The following is a 21,047-nucleotide window of genomic DNA, read 5'->3' as shown; positions in this document are numbered from 1 at the left end:
CAGTGCAAAGAAGACAGAGGGTCCAACACTTCCAAGCATTATCCAAAAACAAAAAATATATGATATACATTAGCAAATGGCTTGCAATTACGACCAGAGCTCCAACATACTATATATTGTATAACAGTATATTGTCTCTTCTTCAATCTTCTAAAGTCCATCCCCTGTCCTGTGTAATGTTCAACATGCTCTTCCTTGATCAGGGTATGACAGGCTGTCAGTGATCCTGACACATGCTGCACATTTGCATTGCTATAGACTGATTCTTATCTGGCACAGTGCAAATGTGCAGCATGTGTCAGTGTCAGCAACTTGATCGTTAAGTGAGAAGTATCTGAACATTTCACATATCATGTATCATACACTTTAGGCAAGTTGTACACTCAAATTTTTTTAAAGAAAATGACCATTACCAAAATTAACCATTGAATCAGATTAGGATTAATCAAAAAAATTAATTTTTCAATTGTATTTTTGATATATGTACAAATTATTGATTGGGTACTGAAAACTGACCAAATATCAATTAATTGGGCGAGACATGAGTTTTGTATCGAGAAACTTGAGTGACTTCCATAGAACCCTGACCTCAGTCCTACAGAACACCATTGGGATGACTTGGAGCAACTATTGTGAGCTAGGTCTCCTCATCCAACATCGGTTGCTGACCTCCTTAGCCAAAAAAAATGTAAGAGGATGCTAAGGTCCTGCAGACAATCCAGGGTGTCAGGCAGAAAATGGGGGCACCAATGACTGCAGGAACGAAGTAAATTTTTCTCCCAAACCATTATCCCCAGACAGAATGAACTATCAATTTACACAAAGCTCAGTTTTAAACCACAGAGACCTGTTTGTTGACTATGGTGAGGACATTGAAATGTGAGCTCTGCGTAATTTGAGAAACACAGATAGGGATCAAGGAAGCCAGCAAAATGGGTTCTGGTCAAAGAGCAATCCCAATTAACTGGTAAAATCCAAATCAAAAAGGCAATAATTGTATTTAGGAATATAGGAAGAAAAGGCTTAATTTAGTGTCCGAAAAACAAAAAATTATTGGATACATTTCCTCCAATATTTTAGCCAGATTCAAAGTGTTACCACTGCACCACTGTGCTGCAATCTGATTTAAAGTAAATCTAAAGACAAAGTTTTTTTTGGGCAGGGTAGAGAATGGTGAAACCCATCATTTTTCCAACTTTCCCTTACTGGGGAAATTTCTTTGTCAAAATACAACAGAAAGAAAAACTCTCCAAAGAAATGGAAATTCTTTATTACTTCTTATCACATGTTCCCATTGGAAGACTCCCCTCATTTTCCTGTTCCAGGAAAGGCTTTACATTATGGTGGTGACCACTAGAACGAATAAACCTCACACCCCTGGCCCTAATCAAACGTTGTGCTAATGGGCACCACTGTGTCTACTGCTTACTGATTACGATGATGTTCTGTGCATGTTCAGTAAGACTGTGGCTTAGTTGCTGATTTTTGGATAAGGTTTAGAATGAACTGGCCCTTCAACTGTAACTTATTTCACAAAACACAAGGATTCAGATTTTTTTTTGTTTTGCTATCAGTGTAACTATGAAACTTTAAAATCTTATTAGAATCAGTTGGTGTGTTAGTCTTATGAACTGAGTCTTCAGTCAATTATGGAGTTCAAAAATAGGGATAAAATGCATACATAAAACAAAACAACATCACATGATGTTGGAATCATTCTTGTTGAAGGATATACAGTATATTCGCTTTCTAAAAACTCTCATATCAGTTCTGTCATTTTGCAGTGCTGATAAATCCCAGAGCAGGACTAATGTAACGGCAATGGCAGACCGTATTCCCTTGTGTGTAGACTGATTGATTAAATGGGAGGCAGAAAGTGGCAGATTGCAAATAATTTTGCAAGTCAATTTCTTGCTGAGCCGTATGAGCAGGACAGAGCGCAGTGAATAATCTGAACATCCAAATAACACTGTATTGTATTTGACCACAAAGGGGCTGAGATACAAGGACTGGGGATATTACAGAGCATTTCCAGAATCTATTTGCTTATAGCAACCTTGTCACACCAGTACAAAGATCCTAAGCAAGCTCATACTTAAAGTTACCCACCACTTACCTAGTTAACAAAATGCTGAGAAATCAACCTCAGAGTTTTGCAGGGAAACATACACTTCGGAGGGTACTGACCTCCTCACCCCAGAGGCTCCTATTGATTCCTCCTGCTAAACCTGTCACATAATTACAGGATATAGCAGTGACACATTGGGACTGATTTAATAAAGCTCTCCAAGGCTGGAGATGATATTCTTTCATCAGTGAAGCTGGGTGATCCAGCAAACCTGGAATTCAGCAAACAGAAAGTGCCGGGCCGATAAAAGAGGCCAGGGAGAACGCCAAGATAAAAAGAAGAGAAGAGGTGGAGGTTTCTGCAGTTCTGATGTCAGGACTCTGATGCTCTAATACATTATAGTGTGTGAACATCCTCCTAGGACAAGTATGTTGACCTCACTCTGCTGCAGTCCTGTCACTCTCAGGGTCTGTGTCCATAGCCTTTAGTTTGCTTAAAGCAGGTTTTGCTCCTATACAATTCTATGGAAACACAAAACCTGATTGTAGCAGGTCAAGTACCTGCCAATGAATTACAAATGAATCTCAATCTGATGTCAAACTGATCCACTATTCCATCAACACAGGCTCTTCTACTGACAGTCGGGGAATTTGGGATTCACCAGGTGACTGTACCTTATTTTTCACCAGCACTCTCACATAAGTGGGCTGAACATCAACATCAACCAACGAGGTGTCCAAATGCCTGTAAAGTAAAATTGAACATGTCAAGTCTATGTGCAATACCCTTTTAAAAGATGTAGTTATAGCAAAAACAAGGAACGTTAAAAAAAATGACAGGGACTAGTCTTACAACTGATGGTTTTCAATTATATAATTACTAAACAGTAATATGGAAATTTAAAAACAGAAATTTTCTTCAAATGTCTTTATAAAGTCAGAAAGGATTCCCAAGCCCTGTTGTGAAACAGTAACAGTTTTTTAGAGCTAACAAGTTGCTTGAAGTGATCTTTAAATGTTTTCAGTTATTAAGAATGAATGCATTTTCTTCTGTATTTTCATACACAGGTGAACAGGTTTCACTTTTGTATACACAGTATCAGATAATGAGTAAGTGTCCAGTGAAAACTACACACACCATTCCAAAGTCTGGTATAAGAAGATGAAAGCCTGATCTATACCCCGCAGAAGGGCAGGACTGCCTGCCTGATAACTATGGTTAGCATGGATTTCATCATAAAGATACCTGTAGATGGACAAGTCTAGGATGAACTGGTTGTTGTCTTCATCATCTACCAAGGAGAAATCCAACCTAGGAAAGGAACAAAAACATTTGGTAAATGGAAGGCTTTCTGAAGGGTATCTTTTACAAACCAGAAAAGAAGAGAAATGTCAGTTAATATTATTATTATTATTATTTTTAATAAACAGGATTTTTTTAGCACCAACATATAACGCATCGCTGTATAATTAAATAGGGGTTGCAAACGACAGGCAGATGCAGACAGTGACACAGGAGTAGGAAAGGACACTGCCCTGAACAGCTTACAATCTAGGAGGTGGGGGAAGTATCACCTGAACACAGACTTTACACCAACACAAAATGTGCATGTCTTGGTCTCTGCACCCTTCCACTATGTTTAGTCATGTTAGAACTACAACAAGTATGTTTAACAAGTCAAGTGTGATATTAAAAAAATGTGGATATCCTGACATTGAATTTCATGACCCTTTGCTGCACTGTGTCCACCCAACACATATTTGGGTCATCTCCTGAATGCATCATGTCAGCCTCCCAAAGTGTCCCGCAGTCACATCAGGGAATAACTGCACAAAAAAGGAATGCTTCTGGCATGATATGACTTGCTTTTTTGCTGGGTGGACCAGGCTAAAGTGTGCATATCAAATAACTTTTCATTCACTGACCCAGGAAAAGGGTACTGGTGAAATTGTGGAGACATTACCTTCACCTGACCCAGTGCTCTCCATAATACTTGCCTTGCATGCAGTGACTGACCTGGAATTTAACATTAACTTGGTGCTTTGGATATCTTTTTGTTTGCTTTGTTGCTCTGCTATCAAATAAACTCCAAACTCCTCCATAATTCACAGATAGACTTCAAACTCTAATTGGGCTCATAAAGTTGATACCATTACTGGCTTAGTGGGAACTCTAAAAGGCAATAAATACATGCAACTTGGAGTATATGTCCACTGCTTTTTTTTTTATTATTACTTAACACTATTTATATAGCGCCAACACATCATGCAGTGTTGTACATTAAATAGGGGTTGCAGATGACAGACAGATACAGACAATGGACCTGATTTATTAAAGCTCTCCAAGGCGGAGAGGATACACTTTCATCAGTGAAGCTGGGTGATCCAGCAAACCTGAAAGTAACTTGCTATTTGTTAGCAAATGTTTTCAAACCTGGGCCAGATCTATTTCAGGTTTGCTAGATTACCCAGCTCCATTGATGAAAGTGTATCCTCTCCAGCCTTGGGGAGCTTTAATAAATCAGGCCCAATGACACAGGTGGAGGAGAGGACACTTGAAGAACAAAGGTAAAGTTTGATGTCACTTTATCAATACTCTTTACTGGAAGCACCTAAGCTGTCTCTGTTGTTGTAAAACATTGTACTAATTGATATGAAAATATAGAAGAAGAAACAGCTTCTATCACTTGGGTTTCTACCTATGTTAAACATCATTTCTGAACACAATAGGGGTTGCAGATGACAGACAGATACAGACAATGGACCTGATTTATTAAAGCTCTCCAAGGCTGGAGAGGATTCACTTTCATCCGTGAAGCTGGGTGATCCAGCAAACCTGGAATGGATTTATTTAAAATAACTTGCTATTTGTTAGCAAATGTTTTCAAACCTGGACCAGATGCATTCCAGGTTTGCTGGATTACCCAGCTTCATTGATGAAAGTGTATCCTCTCCAGCCTTGGGGAGCTTTAATAAATCAGGACCGATGACACAGGTGGAGGAGAGGACACTTGAAGAACAAAGGTAAAGTTTGATGTCACTTTATCAATACCCTTTACTGGAAGCACCTAAGCTATCTCTGTTGTTGTAAAACATTGTAGTAATTGATATGAAAATATAGAAGAATAAACAGCTTCTATCACTTGGGTTTCTACTTATGTTAAACATCACTTCTGAACACAACATTTTCATTAAAACCGGGAAACCAAATAATGTCCTAAACGTTCAAAACATTATTCATCGCCCAGATTTCATCAGTCACCTACTTGGGCTCATTAACATTCAAAAGGCGTCCATCAGCCGTGATCAGCGTTCGTGGTGGTTTTTCTTTCTTTGTTTCTTTACTAGTTAAAAAAAATGAATAAAATTAAGTTAGATGTTGTAGAATACAAATTTGAACATGATAACACATGAATACCATGATAATCATATTAGAAATGTGGACACCTAACCTAACAATTTGTGGAAGATTTTTTGGTAAAAAGACAAGAAAAAAAAATATACAATTTAGGCAATCACAACTTTTTAAAAGCAATATATTCAGTTAATTTTGAAGATTTACATTAGTGTTCCTTAAGCCAGGGCCCATTGTTTGCTGTAAAAAAAAGTATTTTAAAATACAAAATGTTAATAAAATTTTAAATGTTAAATAAAAAAGGTAACTCCTGTTGCTAAATCAAAAAGAAAAGTTGCAGAAGGTCAGATTGCAGCAATGCATTTTCTTTTCTAACACTTACCTGTCTTCTAAATGTATATATTGAGAGGGGAGTGCAATCTTTACATAACCCCTAGGGGTCGTCAAACTCCGGCCTTTAGGCCAGATACGGCCTAGTCGGTAGTTCGTTCCGGCCTAACGCCCCCTGATACCGATACGCAATGCATATGGAGGAGAGGGATTTCACTTCAGGGGGCATTCCCTGGTGGGGGGCGGAGCAATTAGGGCGGGAGTCCATAAAAGTCATAAAAGTTTGCCCACCTTGCCCTAAAGTATTTAATCAGGACATTGTAAAATTATAATCTATTCCTAATAATTTAGAAGGGTGCCAACCACTAAACCACTAATAGCATGCAACACCAAGCTGCAATATCTAAAGCTTGTAATTAGGAAAAGACTGCAGAGATGGAGACATAATCCTGCCCCTGTACAAAGCATTGGTCAGACCACATCTGGAATATGCAGTCCAGTTTTGGGCACAGCACAAGAGGGCACTCTTTATGTCTGGAGGAAAAGAAGTTTAAGCTCCGGATAAGGAAGGGATTCTTCACTGTAAGGTCAGTGAAAATGTGGAATCGGCTCCCTCAGGAAGTAGTTTCAGCAACTACTAAAGATTGCTTTAAGAAAAAGCTGGATGATTTCTAGAAGCACAGAATGTAACTGGTTATTCAAGCTTTAAAAGTAAAGACAACAGAGACTGTTGATCCAGGGAATATCTGATTGCCTCACAGGATTAGGGATCAAGGATTTTTTCCCCTGTTGGAGCAAACTGAACTGGGTTTTTTTGCCTTCCTCTGGATCACATATAGTCTATGGGGTCTGTATCTGGTATTTGATCATTGTTCTAGTCTTGACGGAATTATGTCTTTTTTCAACCTATGTGCCCATCCCCCAATTGTAATCATTCAGATGCGTGTTTAACACTAACCAGCTGCCCCCAACTCACTGCACCAAAAGTGCAGTACGGACTTGAGTGGGTGAGGAGGGTCTGGAGCATCAGGAATGCATACATTAGCATCGATACTAGGCATACCATCTTTTCAAGTGACAACATAAGGTACATTTATTTACCTACTACTGAATGACTGCAGCAATTTCCTATGCACACAGTAATTTTTCATTATCTGAAACACCATGCTTGCCACACACCAACCCACTTTATATACTGGGAACAGACTGCATTTCAATTGCAAGTAAATCATTTACATTTGTGCCTAAAAACATCTGCAGGCATAAAAATAAATAAAAGCAGGAGAGATTGGACTGAAAATGGCTTCAAAAATATTAAACATAAGTGAACTGCCGCCACACGACGCAGTTATATAAATCACTGAACAGCTCGTATTCCCAACAGCTATTTTCCAGACAATACAAATGTGGTACAGCGGCATGATTCTTTCATGTACAATGAAGAAAACGTGATTTACTGTGAGCACTGTCAAAGAAATGATGTATAGTCACTATCAATAAAAGCAAAATGGGCAAGGAAGATAAAAACACATTCTGCACTAAAGTTATTTTACAACAGTTTGCTTTATATAGGAAGCCTCATGAAGATCTCCGACGTTATACACATGCTTACCTGAGAAGGCCTAAACACCAAATACAGCAACCCCCGTCCCCTGTTCTGGTTATGGTTGGACAGGTTAGTCCTGGGAACCCTTGTGAATGGTTACTGACTGGGTCCATGTTAGACACCCTCTGAATGGTTGGTGGGTTAGCATTCGACAGCCTCCGGAATTATAAGTCATCAGCAGGTTAGTGTTAGACGCACTCCTTGATGGTTATGGTCAGGGGACAGGTTAGCATTAGACATCTTCCCTGACGGGGCAGCTATAAGCTAGAAACTCTCTAGAATGGGTAAATCAGGGGGGCAGGTTACATTCAGGCACTCTCCTGAATGGGTAAAGACGGGGTGGGTAAAGGCTGGCACTCTCCTTAAAGGTTTGAGCCGGGAAGCAAGTTTGTTTTAGGCTTCCTCCTTAATGATTATAGTCTCATTAATTTTATGCTGCAGTCAGATCATCCATCCTTCACACCACTCTTCTTCTTCTGCCTCTCTTTGTAGTTCTCTTTATTGGCTTCCATTTCATCCTAGAAACAAATTCAAGCTCCTGTGCTTTGCCTTGAAATCCCTCCACAGTTCTTGTCCCACTTACCTTTCTGACCTGATAGAAAAATCCCCACCTAGCCGCTCTCTCCTCTCCTCCAATTACCTACTCATGACTTCCTCACTCATAACCTCATCACACACACTGCTCAAAGATTTTTCTAGAGCTGCCCCAATTCTCTGGAATGGTCTTGCTCATCCTTTTCATGTTGCTCCTACTTATTACTCATTTAAAAAAGCGCTCAAAGCCCACCTTTCAACTTACCTACGTCTTCTTTTGTTTTTTAAACCCTCACTACTTCCGACCATATCTCCAAAATCTCCATATCTCCCCTCCTATTGTGTGCTGCTTCCCCCACCTCCTACGTTGTAAGCTCTTCATGGCAGGGCTCTCTTCCTCGTGTCACTGTCTGTATCTGTCTGTCATTTGCAATCCCTATTTAATGTACAGCGCTGCGTAATATGTTGGTGCTATAATTCCTGTTTAATAACAATAATAATTATAGTCGGGTTGAAGCCAGGGAGCAAGTTAGTGTTTTGCACCTTCGCCAATTAATGTTTAAGAGTGCGTTGGAATTAGGTGCCACGCACCCTCCAAACTATATATGCCCCTTCTCACTGGTATCTGCTTTAATTGATACCAAATCCCATGACTGGCCCACTTGATTAACCAGACATTTGTCTTTTTCTGACAGTTCTAAATACACGCATACTTCAGTCAGGTAAAGACCAGGTTATATGCCACCTGTTCTAGAATTCTTCCTATGTGGATTCATGCTCACGAGTGTAGCAGTTGGGATCTGCAGTAAGTTTTGCCGCTAAGATCCCATTTTATATTTGATGGCTGTTGGCACAGATCATCTAATTCAATTGTTTCAGTGTTTGCTATAATGTTAACAACAATTGATAATTTCTAATTAGCTGCAATTGTGGGTATCAACTAGTTACAATTTTGTGTTTCTCCTTTAAATACTTTTAATAGTATTAGCTAATACCTGGCGATCCTACCAGTCAGACGGTGTTCATTTAATATTCTGCTTGTGTGTTTCAGCTCCATGGAGCTGTAAGATGTGGTAGGCAGATGCATGGGGCGTCTATAGCAGCAGACACCAACCAGTTGTCCTCTGAGCACTGGTGGTTCGCGGCTCTGGCTGGTTCACCCCAGAGCAGGGTCAGGAGAAGGACCCAGATGGGGGGGGGAGCACCAGCCAGAGCCGCGGGCAATATCCCCCATATGGATCGCAGGCTCAGGGCAGTGGCTGGATTGTGTCCCTGGACACAACCTATCTACTGTCCCATCACAGGCTCAGACCTGCGATGGGAGAGTAGGCTGGTTCTTACATCATGACTTCACTATGGGGGAAGTTTCTTCCCCTTTAAGTAACACCCGGTCTGGTACATTTAGTGGTCTGTGGGTCCGAAAAGGTTGGCAACCACTGGCCTAAAGTCTGGTAGTCTAGCCTATATGACCCCTGACTATTTCTGTTAGAGCTGATTGACAGCAGCTTCCATATATAGAGTCACCTTGCCTAGGAACAGCATCTGTAGAGAGCAGTGGAACTGCAAGTACCATACCACTGCCCTTCTCAAGAACAGGGGGAGATTAGTCATTGTTGTCACATGGCCGCTGAATCAAATTTTTAGGTTATTTGTCAAACAATGATGTGGAGTTTTTAAACCCTATTGTGAAAATTATCTGATAGGTGCCTCTGGTGATAATGCTTTTCGAACACAAAAGCAGAAAAGTTTTCTGTAAGAAGTTTTTTTTCCATTCAATGCATGAAAACTCTTCTGATTCTTTAACTTCTTTAAAGCAAAAGTATTCCCAAAAAAATTAAAAAAAAATACGACAGGCAGGTCTTTTCTGCAATCAAATAACCTTACCTACTTAATAGCAACTTTTCTAAATGCGTTCACTTGCCCACACTCCGGCACAGGCACCAGTTTTTTTTATCTCCTTCTGGAGACTAATCTTGAACCATATTAGTTGGCTGAGACAAGATGAAAAGTTCATAAAGCCCCAGCAGCCGCAGGGAATGCTGAGGTGTGCCGTGTGTTCTGGCCTGCTATGCTGAGCGACACATGCACAGACAGTGATCAGGCAGGTAAATATGTTTTATTGCAGAAGGGACATCTCCTGTCCCTTTCTGCAATAAAAAACCTGCCTGATCCCTGTTTTTCAAATCAAACTTTCATTCTGCTTTAACTCATCTTGGTTGATTGCTATCTTCCCTGCTCTTTTTTTGTTTGAAATTTTAACCTTCAAAAGCCATTAAAAGCCCATTGTCTACAAACTTGGCAATGCTGACAAGACAGAGGAATCTAAATTGCATTTATCTGAATAGAATTGGAAATCTTTTAGAAAGTAAAATAAAGCTAAATATGGCAACTGTCTAGTTCATCTTGAATGGTCCTCTTTAAATCTGTATCAAATTACCTGTCCATATGGCTAATAGGTTCCCTACCTGGCCTTTGACCACCACCAGTCACCTCACCCTCCCCAGACCATTACAGTGATTTATGTGGTGATATTTTTAACCAGTATATGGTACCACTCAAATCCCAAACCTCAAACAGTGTGCACTTTGCATATTGCAAGGCGATAAGATCAGTTAAATACAGCCATGATTTGTGGCTATTCTTTACCTCCTACTCTCCTTAGATTTGCGTTTTTCCTCGATGTATCTGTGCGTTTCTAATCGACTTTCTGGCGTATAGTGCGACGGCTCCTGCCAAAATGCTTTGTCCTCCTCATTTTCATCTGCTGTTGTGTCCCGGTCTCCGGGGGCTATTTCGGGCCGGTTTTCTTTGTTCTCAACACAATCTGGTCTGAAATACACAAAGATAGTAATGCTCCTAAAATTAAAACAGGTCATAAAAGTGTTTTATAGAGGGCTTAAAAGGGACATATAGTTTTATTTTATTTAGAAGAATCCAAAAAAAAAAAATAATTCTTTCTATTAAACCTTGAAATAATATCTGTCAAATATGTACCTTGATGACTGAAATCAAAAAGGTACAATAAAATCTTAGAGACTAGAAAACCCATTAAAGTTCAACAAAAGATTGGCAGCATGGTGGCTCAGAGGTTAGCACTCTGGCCTTTGCAGTGCTGGGTCCTAGGTTTGAATCCCGGCCAGGACACTATCTGCATGGAGTTTGCAGTTTATCCCCATGTTTGTGTGGGTTTGCTCCGGGTACTCCGGTTTCCTCCCACGATCCAAAACCATGCAGTTAGGTTAATTGGTTTCCCCTTAAAACTGACCTTAGTCTGTGATAATGACATATGACTATGATAAGGAAATTAGATTGTGAGTCCCCTGAGGGACAGCTAGTGATATGACTATGGACTTACGTATTAAGTGGAATGGGAAAGAAGTAGACTGGTGACTGGCAGGCAGAAAATAATAGCCCTGAAACAAGCTCCTTGCAATGTACAGCATGAGAAGTCCTAATTGAATTAGATTTAGTTTTTTAAGGACGGTGTATCACACTATTTTTCTATTTTTAAATACAAGTACTTATTTTCACTTTTCATCTTTTGTTCTTAGTGCTGATAATTCCCTGCAGCCTCATTATTCCATTTTTTCTCTCTCCCACTTCAGCAGAAGATCCATGGCAATCGTTTACTTGGTTACCTGAAGGATACAACAGTGGAATGCGCCTGCCCTGCTTATTGTGCATTCAAGCAACCACTTGTAGCTTCGATCGAAAGCCAGTGTGAGAGAGGAACAGATGAGCAGAATTCCACCTTCATACCTCACCCTGTTCCTCCCAGAATTAAAGTGGAGCTTTCACGTCACCCGAACTAACACCACACAATTGCAAAATTACACATGACGTGTCTACGAAGTAAAAAATAAAGTTCCAATCTCACTGCACATGCGTGAGATTGCACACTTTATACATAATAGGAAAGCCCCTTGATTACGCATGCCTGATCTCAGGCATATGCAGAAAGATAAGCCTACAGACACCTGAGATATGTGGCACAAGTATTCCAAACGGCTGTGGGTTTCCCCTTTAGTCTTTACTATTGGGGCAGTAAAGACAAAAGGGGAGGGGACACATTTTTCCCCATTATATAAAAGGGATATCCACCCTTTTATATAATGCTAAAAATGTGATAATAGGTCCGCTTTAAAAGGAACCAATCTCCCCCTCCCCAGCATACTGCTACCCTCAGAGAAGTGTTCCAAAATTCCTCCTTGCAGAAATCTGATACAACCTCTGCAGAACTATTCCAAACCATGTGGAGTTGCAGTGTGCTGAAAAAGGGGAGATTGAGATGAAAGCCCGGAAAAAAAACAACAAAATTTGAAAAAGTTAAAGGTTTGATTTAACAAATAGATTTCTTTTGTTCACAATTACATTGTAAAATTTGATGATTGACATACAAGGTGTTGTTGATGTCTGTATACCAGCGCCCATCAAATCCCGGCTTCTTCTCTGGTGGTGCCTTGCTAGCGGTTTGTTTTGTGGAAGATTTTTTTTCTGCTTCTTCTCTTTCTCTGGCCCTCTTCAACAAGTAAGCCTCCTCTTGTTCTTTGATTTGCTGTTGCACTTGGGTGTAATCCTGCAAGGCTTGGATTCGCTCGGAGCGCTCAATCTCCTTTCCATCCAGCCACTTCAAAAGGAAAAACAATATTATGGTTTCATCTCAACACTTGAGCAGAGGAAAAAAAAATACCAATCATTGCACTTGTGGAGCCGGAGATCCTCGACTCGATGAGACAACGTGTGCCGAAGTCATACAAGATTAAATAATTCATCCCCCTTGCAGTCTGGTGATCAGTGAGATCATGTAGTGTAGACAATTCACTGGCACATGCTAAAGCATAAACTTAGTGAAGTATTCATGAAGAATTGACATCTGAATTCATCCGGACAAATAAAGAGAAAGTATTATATGTAGTTTAATATAAAAATTAAAAATTCTAGCCAAAAAAATAACAAGATAAAAAATATATAGCCCTGCAAATATAGCTTTTCCTGCAATATTCACCTTCAATCCAAAATGTTCTAATGCATTGTATTCTACGGAATGTATTTTAGACAGCATTACTCATTGGAAGTGAAAGAAGAAGCAGCATAATGTCACTCGCTGATGTTTCCTCCCATCAACATGCTTCTTGTCAACACATATAGTTACATAGATACATAGTCAGGTTGAAAAAAGACATAGGTCTATCAAGTTCAACCACTAGGGAAATAAACATATCCCAGATAAAAAACCCCTGTAAAACATAGTTGATTCAGAGGAAGGCAAAAAAAAACCCTGGTTCAAGTTGCTCCAACAGGGGAAAAAAAATGTTCCCTGGAACAACAGTCACTGTTATCTTTACTTTAAAGTTTTAATCCCCAGTTATATTCTGTACTTCTAGAAATCATCCAGCTTTTTCTTAAAGCAATCTATAGTAGTTGCTAAACTACTTCCTGAGGGAGCAGATTCCACATTTTCACTGACCTTACAGTGAAGAATCCCTTCCTTATGAACTGATGAGCTCCTAGTAATGCTTCCTTATCTCCGACTCCAGCCCTGCTACCCTACATGGACTCTAAAAGACTGCTGCCAGGTTCAGTTCTAATACTTACACTGCTTGCATTTAAAAAATACATTTAAAGCAGATTAAAAATTCATGATCCTGATCCTGGAAAATCCCGGATTCCCCTGCATGTGACTAAACAAAAAACTCCTGCCCTCTTGCCTTCATCTCGGTCTGGCCAATTAAGATTGTCTCCAGGAAGAGAAGAAAGAAGAAAATGGCAGCACCTTGCGAGGGAAAAGGGATGGGTTTAGTTCCACTTTAATTTATTAATGTATTTTAAAATGGAAGTAACCATCCTATTTTGCTCCTTGACAAATGCTGATATCTTAACCTGGTTCCCCGGGTTCAGGATCTGTGGCCATCTTGATTGGCCAGGCTGGAACTACACATTGCATGTGATATAGCACAAGAGCATGCACCTCCCAAAAATACACTGTGTCCTATTTTTTTTTGCAAACAAATGCAACACATTGGTGTGAATGTAACCTATGGCACATAAGGAACGTTGATTTGTGCTAGCTATGAGACTACTAAATGTGAATGAGCACTTAATGTCAGATGCCTGGATGATGCATTATTTTACATCTGCTCCCAGCTAATCGAGATGGCTGCTGTCACCAGTATTTCCATCTTATAGATTTAGAGTCACATGTGCAATTGCAGTTCTTGTAACTCTACAGGTCTCCTATTGGCAGCTAAGCCTGCCATTATGTGTAAAATATGCTCTGCATACTTACACATTATTTATAAAGCACACCCACCATGATAAAGACTTTATTTCCACTTTACATGCAAATATTGTAGTACCTGGGTTTAAATGTGAATATAAATCTGGGTAATATTCTATATAACATCCACATAAGTATTTGCATTGAACCGCAGAATTTTCTAAAGCAAGTTACACAAGTAGAATTAGTGACCTGTATACCGTTGGGGATATAAAACTCTCCAGCTAGGCAACATAATAAACTTTTTCAGCAAATATTCATCAGGATAAAAGAACCCCAAGTATAATTAAATCCACGTACACATAAGTAATTCTTCTCTCTTCAGCATTAAGTGTAGCTGATCAAAACACATATTTTATGTAATCAGGAAATTTAATCTCTCAGTTTGCTATATATTAACTGCACAGAGAAACCTGTGTACATGCAGACAGACACAGAAAGAATGGACAAAATATAGGAAATATAAAAAGAATTAAACATAAAAGTAACTAACTCACAAACAGTTACAAAGTGGAGGTGCATTAAGTTCTCCATTGAGCTCTATTTCTTTGCTAAAAATGAACTAACTGATTACTACCCAATTTACAAGAATATGTGTCCTGGTCAAGAAAAGATAAAATAATCCAATTGCTAGATTCTGATTTTTTTACCAATTTTAGTAATCAGGGCTGTGGAGTCGATACAAAAACCCTTTGACTCTGACTTCTCATTTTATGGTACCACAAACTCCTCTTATTTAAATATACTGATGTATGATAATATTCCATGTTGATTGAAACACAACATACACAGCATTTCATCCTGGCCATTGTTTACTTATATTAAGACTATGACTGGCTTTTGGGAAGAGGAACTCCTGGCCAGGAAGCTGACACTCTACCCAATTACTCAGCCTGTGATTGCCAGCATGTAAACTAGTAAAGTTTATGTCTAAGTTTCAAACTAAAAACACAAAATTGAAAACAAGATTATATGTATTGTTTTTATCAAGAGGCTATACATTTTAAAATACTTGCAGATATAATGATGGTCAGGAACAACTTTACTTGTTCAAAAACATAAACTACATAAACAAAAACCTAAAACTAATAATATATACATATAACAAATAAATGTTAAATAGGCTTGGCATAAAGCTGTAGAATTGTTGGTAAATAAATAGAGTGCAGACAGGTGTGTGAAGCATCACAACATTCTCAGTGTATAGGGGACACATATATGGAGAATGTAATCTTACTATATAACTCTGAATAAATTACATCAACACTAAGCACAAATGTCTTAATCCTATCCAATTAACTTTTTATGAGCCTAGATCAGATTACAAAGATGTATATATTTTAGGTAGCAGCAAAACTCAGACGAGCTTCATGCTAGTGACAACTCCACAGCGTGCTTCATAAATACAGCAGTAAACTAATTTATCATGACTGTTATTATTATTCTTATTACATAGTATTATGTACAAAGTCCATAGTCATGTCACTAGCTGTCCCTGAAAGAGGCTCACCATCTATCATCTATCATGTCCCTACCATACTCATTTGTCTCTAATACAGTCTAAGGTCAATTTTAGGGGGAAGCCAATTACCCTAACTGCATGTTTTTGGAATGTGGAAAACCAGAGTACCAACTCCATGCAGATAGTGTCCTGGCCGAGATTTGAACCTGAGACCTAGCGCTGCAAAGTCCAAACTTTTGAGCCACCATGCTGCCCAAGATCCAGCATTTTACAGCAAACACCCGTGGAAATACTTGCACCAAATGCCTGAGCAAACACCCTGACTTGTCAACCTCTAGTACAGGCAACAGAGCTGGGTATTGCTGTCTGTGTAAGAAAGCCCTTGGAATTCACATCTACTAAAAATGATTACCACTGAGGATCCATTTATTTAAAATGATTTCGATTTATCTGTTTTGTGTCTGCTATTTATTCTTGGTACAATACCCACCCTCTGTACAGAGCAGAGAATTTGTTTTATTGCACTTTTCAGAACAAGGATGACTCACTCATAATACTACTACATAATTCAATTAGGACTTCTCATGCTGTACATTGCAAGGAGCTTGTTTCAGGGCTATTATTTTCTGCCTGCCAGTCACCAGTCTACTTCTTTCCCATTCCACTTAATACGTAAGTCCATAGTCATATCACTAGCTGTCCCTCAGGGGACTCACAATCTAATTTCCTTATCATAGTCATATGTCATTATCACAGACTAAGGTCAGTTTTAAGGGGAAACCAATTAACCTAACTGCATGGTTTTGGATCGTGGGAGGAAACCGGAGTACCCGGAGCAAACCCACACAAACATGGGGATAAACTGCAAACTCCATGCAGATAGTGTCCTGGCCGGGATTCAAACCTAGGACCCAGCACTGCAAAGGCCAGAGTGCTAACCTCTGAGCCACCATGCTGCCAAAGATCCGGCATTCTACAGCAAACACCCGTGGAAATACTTGCACCAAATGTCTGAGCAAACACCTTGATCTGTCAACTTCTGGTAGGCAATAGGGCTGGGTATTGCTGTCTGTGTAAGAAAGCCCTTGGAATTTACATCTACTAAAAATGATTACCACTGAGGAACCATTTATTTAATATGATTTTGATTTATCTGTTTTGTGTCTGCTATTTATTCTTGGTACAATCTCCACCCTCTGTACAGAGCAAAAAATTTGTTTTATTGCACTTTTCAGAACAAGGATGACTCACTCATAATACTAACAGAAAATTTGTTTTGTTCTCCAGTTAACGTTAGGTCAACTGAATCCCTACGTCCCCAGTAATCAATAAATCATTCAGAGATAGGATTGTGTCATCCATTATAGCGAAAATATAGCAAAATAGTGTCCTGGCCGAGATTCAAACCTGTGACCTAGCGATGTAAGGGCTGGAGTGCTGATATACAGTGCTAACCTTTGAGCCACCGTGTTGCCCTGTTATCTGTGAAATAGGTCATTTTTACATACTGTAGTTTTCAGAATAACTTAATTTAATAGGAGTTGACACATTTTTAGCCGACTCAAACTCCAGATGCCCCACAATTGCCCCAACTCCAAATCCACAGCCCTATTTGTAATTAGTCATTGTTGTAATTAGGACTCTTGCATAGCTTATAGGTCCTCCAGGTGTGTTGGATTCTAAATGCCACTTCTAACCCTGTGCCGCTATGTCACTGCTCCCTACAAAGCCTCCCACTAATACTATTTGTTGGAAGGTGTAGTGTGCCATGGTGAATAGTTAGGTAGAATTGTGCTATCATATTTAAAGGCAGTAGGGGACTGGCAAAAATTTGACTGACGTTGTATTATGTTTTTAAGATTAAAAAATTGAATACAAGAGGACCAGGAGTGCACACAGCCCCACTTTTAATTAAAAAAAAACCCAAAAGGCTGCACTTTCCCTTATGGTAGGGACAGCTCTGCATTATGATGCCCTGAGAGCTCCAGAACAACTCTCTAGAGATGTCAGTCTCATAAAATACCTTTAATTGCTTCAACAATCTGCAAGGGGCTCCCACTGCCAGTATCAGCAACCTCAGGAGCCGCAGCCACTACTGCAATCCAAAGTCTCATCAGAGTGCTCAGTTATCTCCACTGCTCACTGAAAAGTGTTGTGCTCAGGTTGGAATCTCGGCCAGGACATTATCTGCATGGAGTTTGCATGTTCTCTCTGTGTTTGTGTGGGTCTCCTCTGAGTACCCATTTTCCTCCAACATTTCAAAAACATGCAGTTAGGTTATTTGGCTCCCCCCAAAATTGTCTTTAGCCTGTGGTGATGACATATGACTATGATAGGGACATTAGCTGGTGAGCTACTATGAGGGACAGCTAGTGACATGACAATGGACTTTGTAAAGAGCTGTGTAATATGTCAGTGCTAAATAAATAAATACTGGATAATTCAAATAACATTTAACAAGCTGAAAAGCATTTTACGAAGTCATTAAACTTTTATGGTCACTTACCTTCAACTGTGGCAATGTGGCTACAACAAATTTCCGATATCCTTCATACTGTGCACAGGGGTTTCCCACCAGATACAGCTCCCGCAGATGTACATTGTGCTTGAGGTTCTGGACAGTGGAAAGTTCACCTACAAAGTTCACGGTCAGGTCCAGCTTCTGTAGGCACTCACAGCCTGGTACAATATAACACAAGATTAAAGGTATATATCTAAAAACAGCACGGCCACTTTGCAACTCCTAGAACATCCTGAGAGCGAAGGCATGCATGGTCAGTAACACAGAAGTGTAAGACCTCAAGTTATTTATGACCCCTCATAGAGATCACAGTATTTCCCTGACAATGATTTCAACTGCTTTACTATCTCCAGATGAACAGAGCCATCTTTGTTCAGACATCGTTCAGGTCACCAACTACTTCCTGGACTCTTATGCCACCTTAGAATGATGTGACAGTAATGTAAATCCTGGTGTCCATGCAGTTCCTAAATGTTTGGCATAAAGAATCCTCTGCTGCAGCCTCTCGCCTTGTGATTTGCTGCAACGTTACAATAATACATTAATATCACAAAGGGGGATGAGACTAAGGAACTGCTTTCTCCTTTCTGCAGCTGACTAATATTATTGCAGCCAAGGCAAAGTCACTGAAGTGGTGCATTACCTATATATTAAACAGTTGCTGAATATTTTTACAGCTATGCATGGCGTTACCCTGTTACCACAATACAGGTAGTCCCCAGGTTACACACGAGATAGGGACTGTAGGTTTGTTCCTAAGTTGAATTTGTATGTAAGTAAGAACAGGTACAATATTTTAATAATTGTAATTATGGCAGATGTGTGACCCAACATAATATTAACCAATGTGGTGTCAGTTACTGTATAAAATCCTCACTCTGAGCTAATCACAAACAAAGCAAAAATTTTATGGAGCCTAGATATTCATTACTTCTGGAGCAAGCTGTGCTTTGAAGTGCAAAAATAAACAACTGCAGAGTTTGTCTTCGTCATTGAAGAGTTAAAAGATGTCGCAGAAGAGCTCAGTCTCACCTGTGTTTAGCAAAAAATTTCTTCTGCAAGTCATGCAATCCACCCCCTATCAACCCTCTGTCCTGCACACAAGCAAGCAGGGAAGCCTTGTTCCTACCTAGAAGTCGTCTGTATGTTGAATGTCCTTAACTCGGGGACTACCCTTTACATGTTAGTGAATAGTATTGTGTGGTAATGAAATAAAGGGCCATTCATTTTCACCCCCAATGCATTATTACATGTAGGTGGGTTGCAGTGAATGCTAATATACTACAGTTCCAAGTGATGCTCTACGTCAGAAACAAAACACCACATGTCCAATATTTAGTGGTAATTTTGGTGTTTTGGTTGACCAAGCATTAGAGAAGGTCATCTTAATCCAACAAGTTATACAACATGTGTTAACATGCTCATCTACAACGTACAGACAGACTGATGTGAATACGCTCTAAATGTCAGTTAAATGTCAATTAAAAAACTGAATGTCATCCTAACAGCAAGTTTAAGGTTGAAATACTTTTAAGGTAAATATTTTTTTCTATATTAATATTTTAACTCAAAAGAGATTTTTCGGATACTTATACCGGCTGCATTGCATAGCCAGAGGTTACAATTTTTTTACTACATGTACAGTATACAGTTGTTATTGGCCTTACTGTATATAACATGATTTATGTTGCCCCTGTGTGAAACCTAATAAGTAAATAAAGAAAAAAAAAGAGATATGCATAACTTGAAATTGTATCTATTAAACAAAACATACTATAGTAGATAGAAATGCGTGATGCCAAATTCAGGGGGTATTTTGGCATTACAGCTATCCAAATAATGACAAGTACAAAACCTGTTTTATTACATTTGGCTATAAACAAACAAAAACATATAAACCTTGTATACATACCTTCCAGGTTCTCAATCCTTTCAATGTTGTTTAAAGCTAAATTCAAATATTCCAGTTTTTTTAAACGGCCAACATTTTCTGCAAATAAAAAAAAACTGTACATATTTAGAAAGGAGACTTTTTCACTTTAATAAACCAGGCTCTAGGACTGGAGAAGATAGACTATCATAGAAGAACCTGGGTGACCTAGCAAACCTGGAATTGATAAATCGGGCTCCATGACTCTAGTATTCTGATACCACAGGACTATCACTATACACAAGTTAAACATAGTGAACGGATAATAAAAATATCTCACAGCACAAACTTAAAAAAATGTAACCGGTAACACCTTCTCCCTTACTATCCCCCTCCCACACATATTTATTTGCACAGAATAAAGTGACAACATGAGATCCAGTGATGCAGCTGACTGGTCACCTCTTTGTGATGCCATCATGCAGCTGCAATTATTTGTAAGTAGACTCCAACATCAGACAACCAATAAAAAAAAAAAAAACACAAAAACTTTAAAATTTAAAACGTTAGACTCTTTAAGGGTGAGATGGGTGAACTGTTTTCCTGGAGGGAGCTTAAGTTGAATTTCTCAGCCACTATTACTGCGGCCCACCGCCTCTAATACATACAACTAACCAATTATATTCGCTCATTAGTGGTCGACATTAGGGGGGCCCTTGGGTCTAACCGCTATGACAATAATTTTTCTCTAGGCAAGCCAACTATCACAGATATTCACATATGTTGTAAATCTACGCCAACAGCTCCCTTCAGCATACGAATGTACAGAAATGGGGGCAGGACCTTAACATCGAAGATAAAATTACTCAGGGCTATTGTACAGTGAGAAAAACAATGATCAACCAAGTCTAGAGGTAAACACAACTTAAACTTATCCACAGAGCCTACAAAGTTTTCCGTCCTGTCAATCTATGACTCAGGGGCGGAGCCTGGACTTCACTTGCCCAAAGACCAGGGCAGGGTCG

General features: G+C 39.3%; 1 protein-coding gene across 3 annotated transcripts in view; it reads right to left on the bottom strand.

Moving 5' to 3' along the window:
• The window catches only part of DNAAF11 (dynein axonemal assembly factor 11), a gene marked incomplete at its 5' end in the record, with an annotated part of 31,904 nt that extends 11,762 nt beyond the window's left edge, over positions 1-20,142 (bottom strand). For all 3 annotated transcript variants that reach the window (XM_072413269.1, XM_072413270.1, XM_072413271.1), the window contains 7 exon segments: positions 2,743-2,812; positions 3,314-3,379; positions 5,334-5,411; positions 10,539-10,721; positions 12,290-12,519; positions 18,138-18,310; positions 20,065-20,142. In XM_072413269.1, coding sequence (XP_072269370.1) covers positions 2,743-2,812; positions 3,314-3,379; positions 5,334-5,411; positions 10,539-10,721; positions 12,290-12,519; positions 18,138-18,310; positions 20,065-20,142 — 878 coding nt within the window.
• Positions 20,143-21,047: the final 905 nt, after the last annotated feature.

The sequence above is a fragment of the Pyxicephalus adspersus genome, chromosome 5 (genome assembly GCF_032062135.1).
Source record: "Pyxicephalus adspersus chromosome 5, UCB_Pads_2.0, whole genome shotgun sequence".
In the NCBI taxonomy this organism is placed as follows: Eukaryota; Metazoa; Chordata; class Amphibia; order Anura; family Pyxicephalidae; genus Pyxicephalus; species Pyxicephalus adspersus.
The sequence above is the reverse complement of the archived record's forward strand: the minus strand, read 5'-3'. Positions and strand labels throughout refer to the sequence as shown.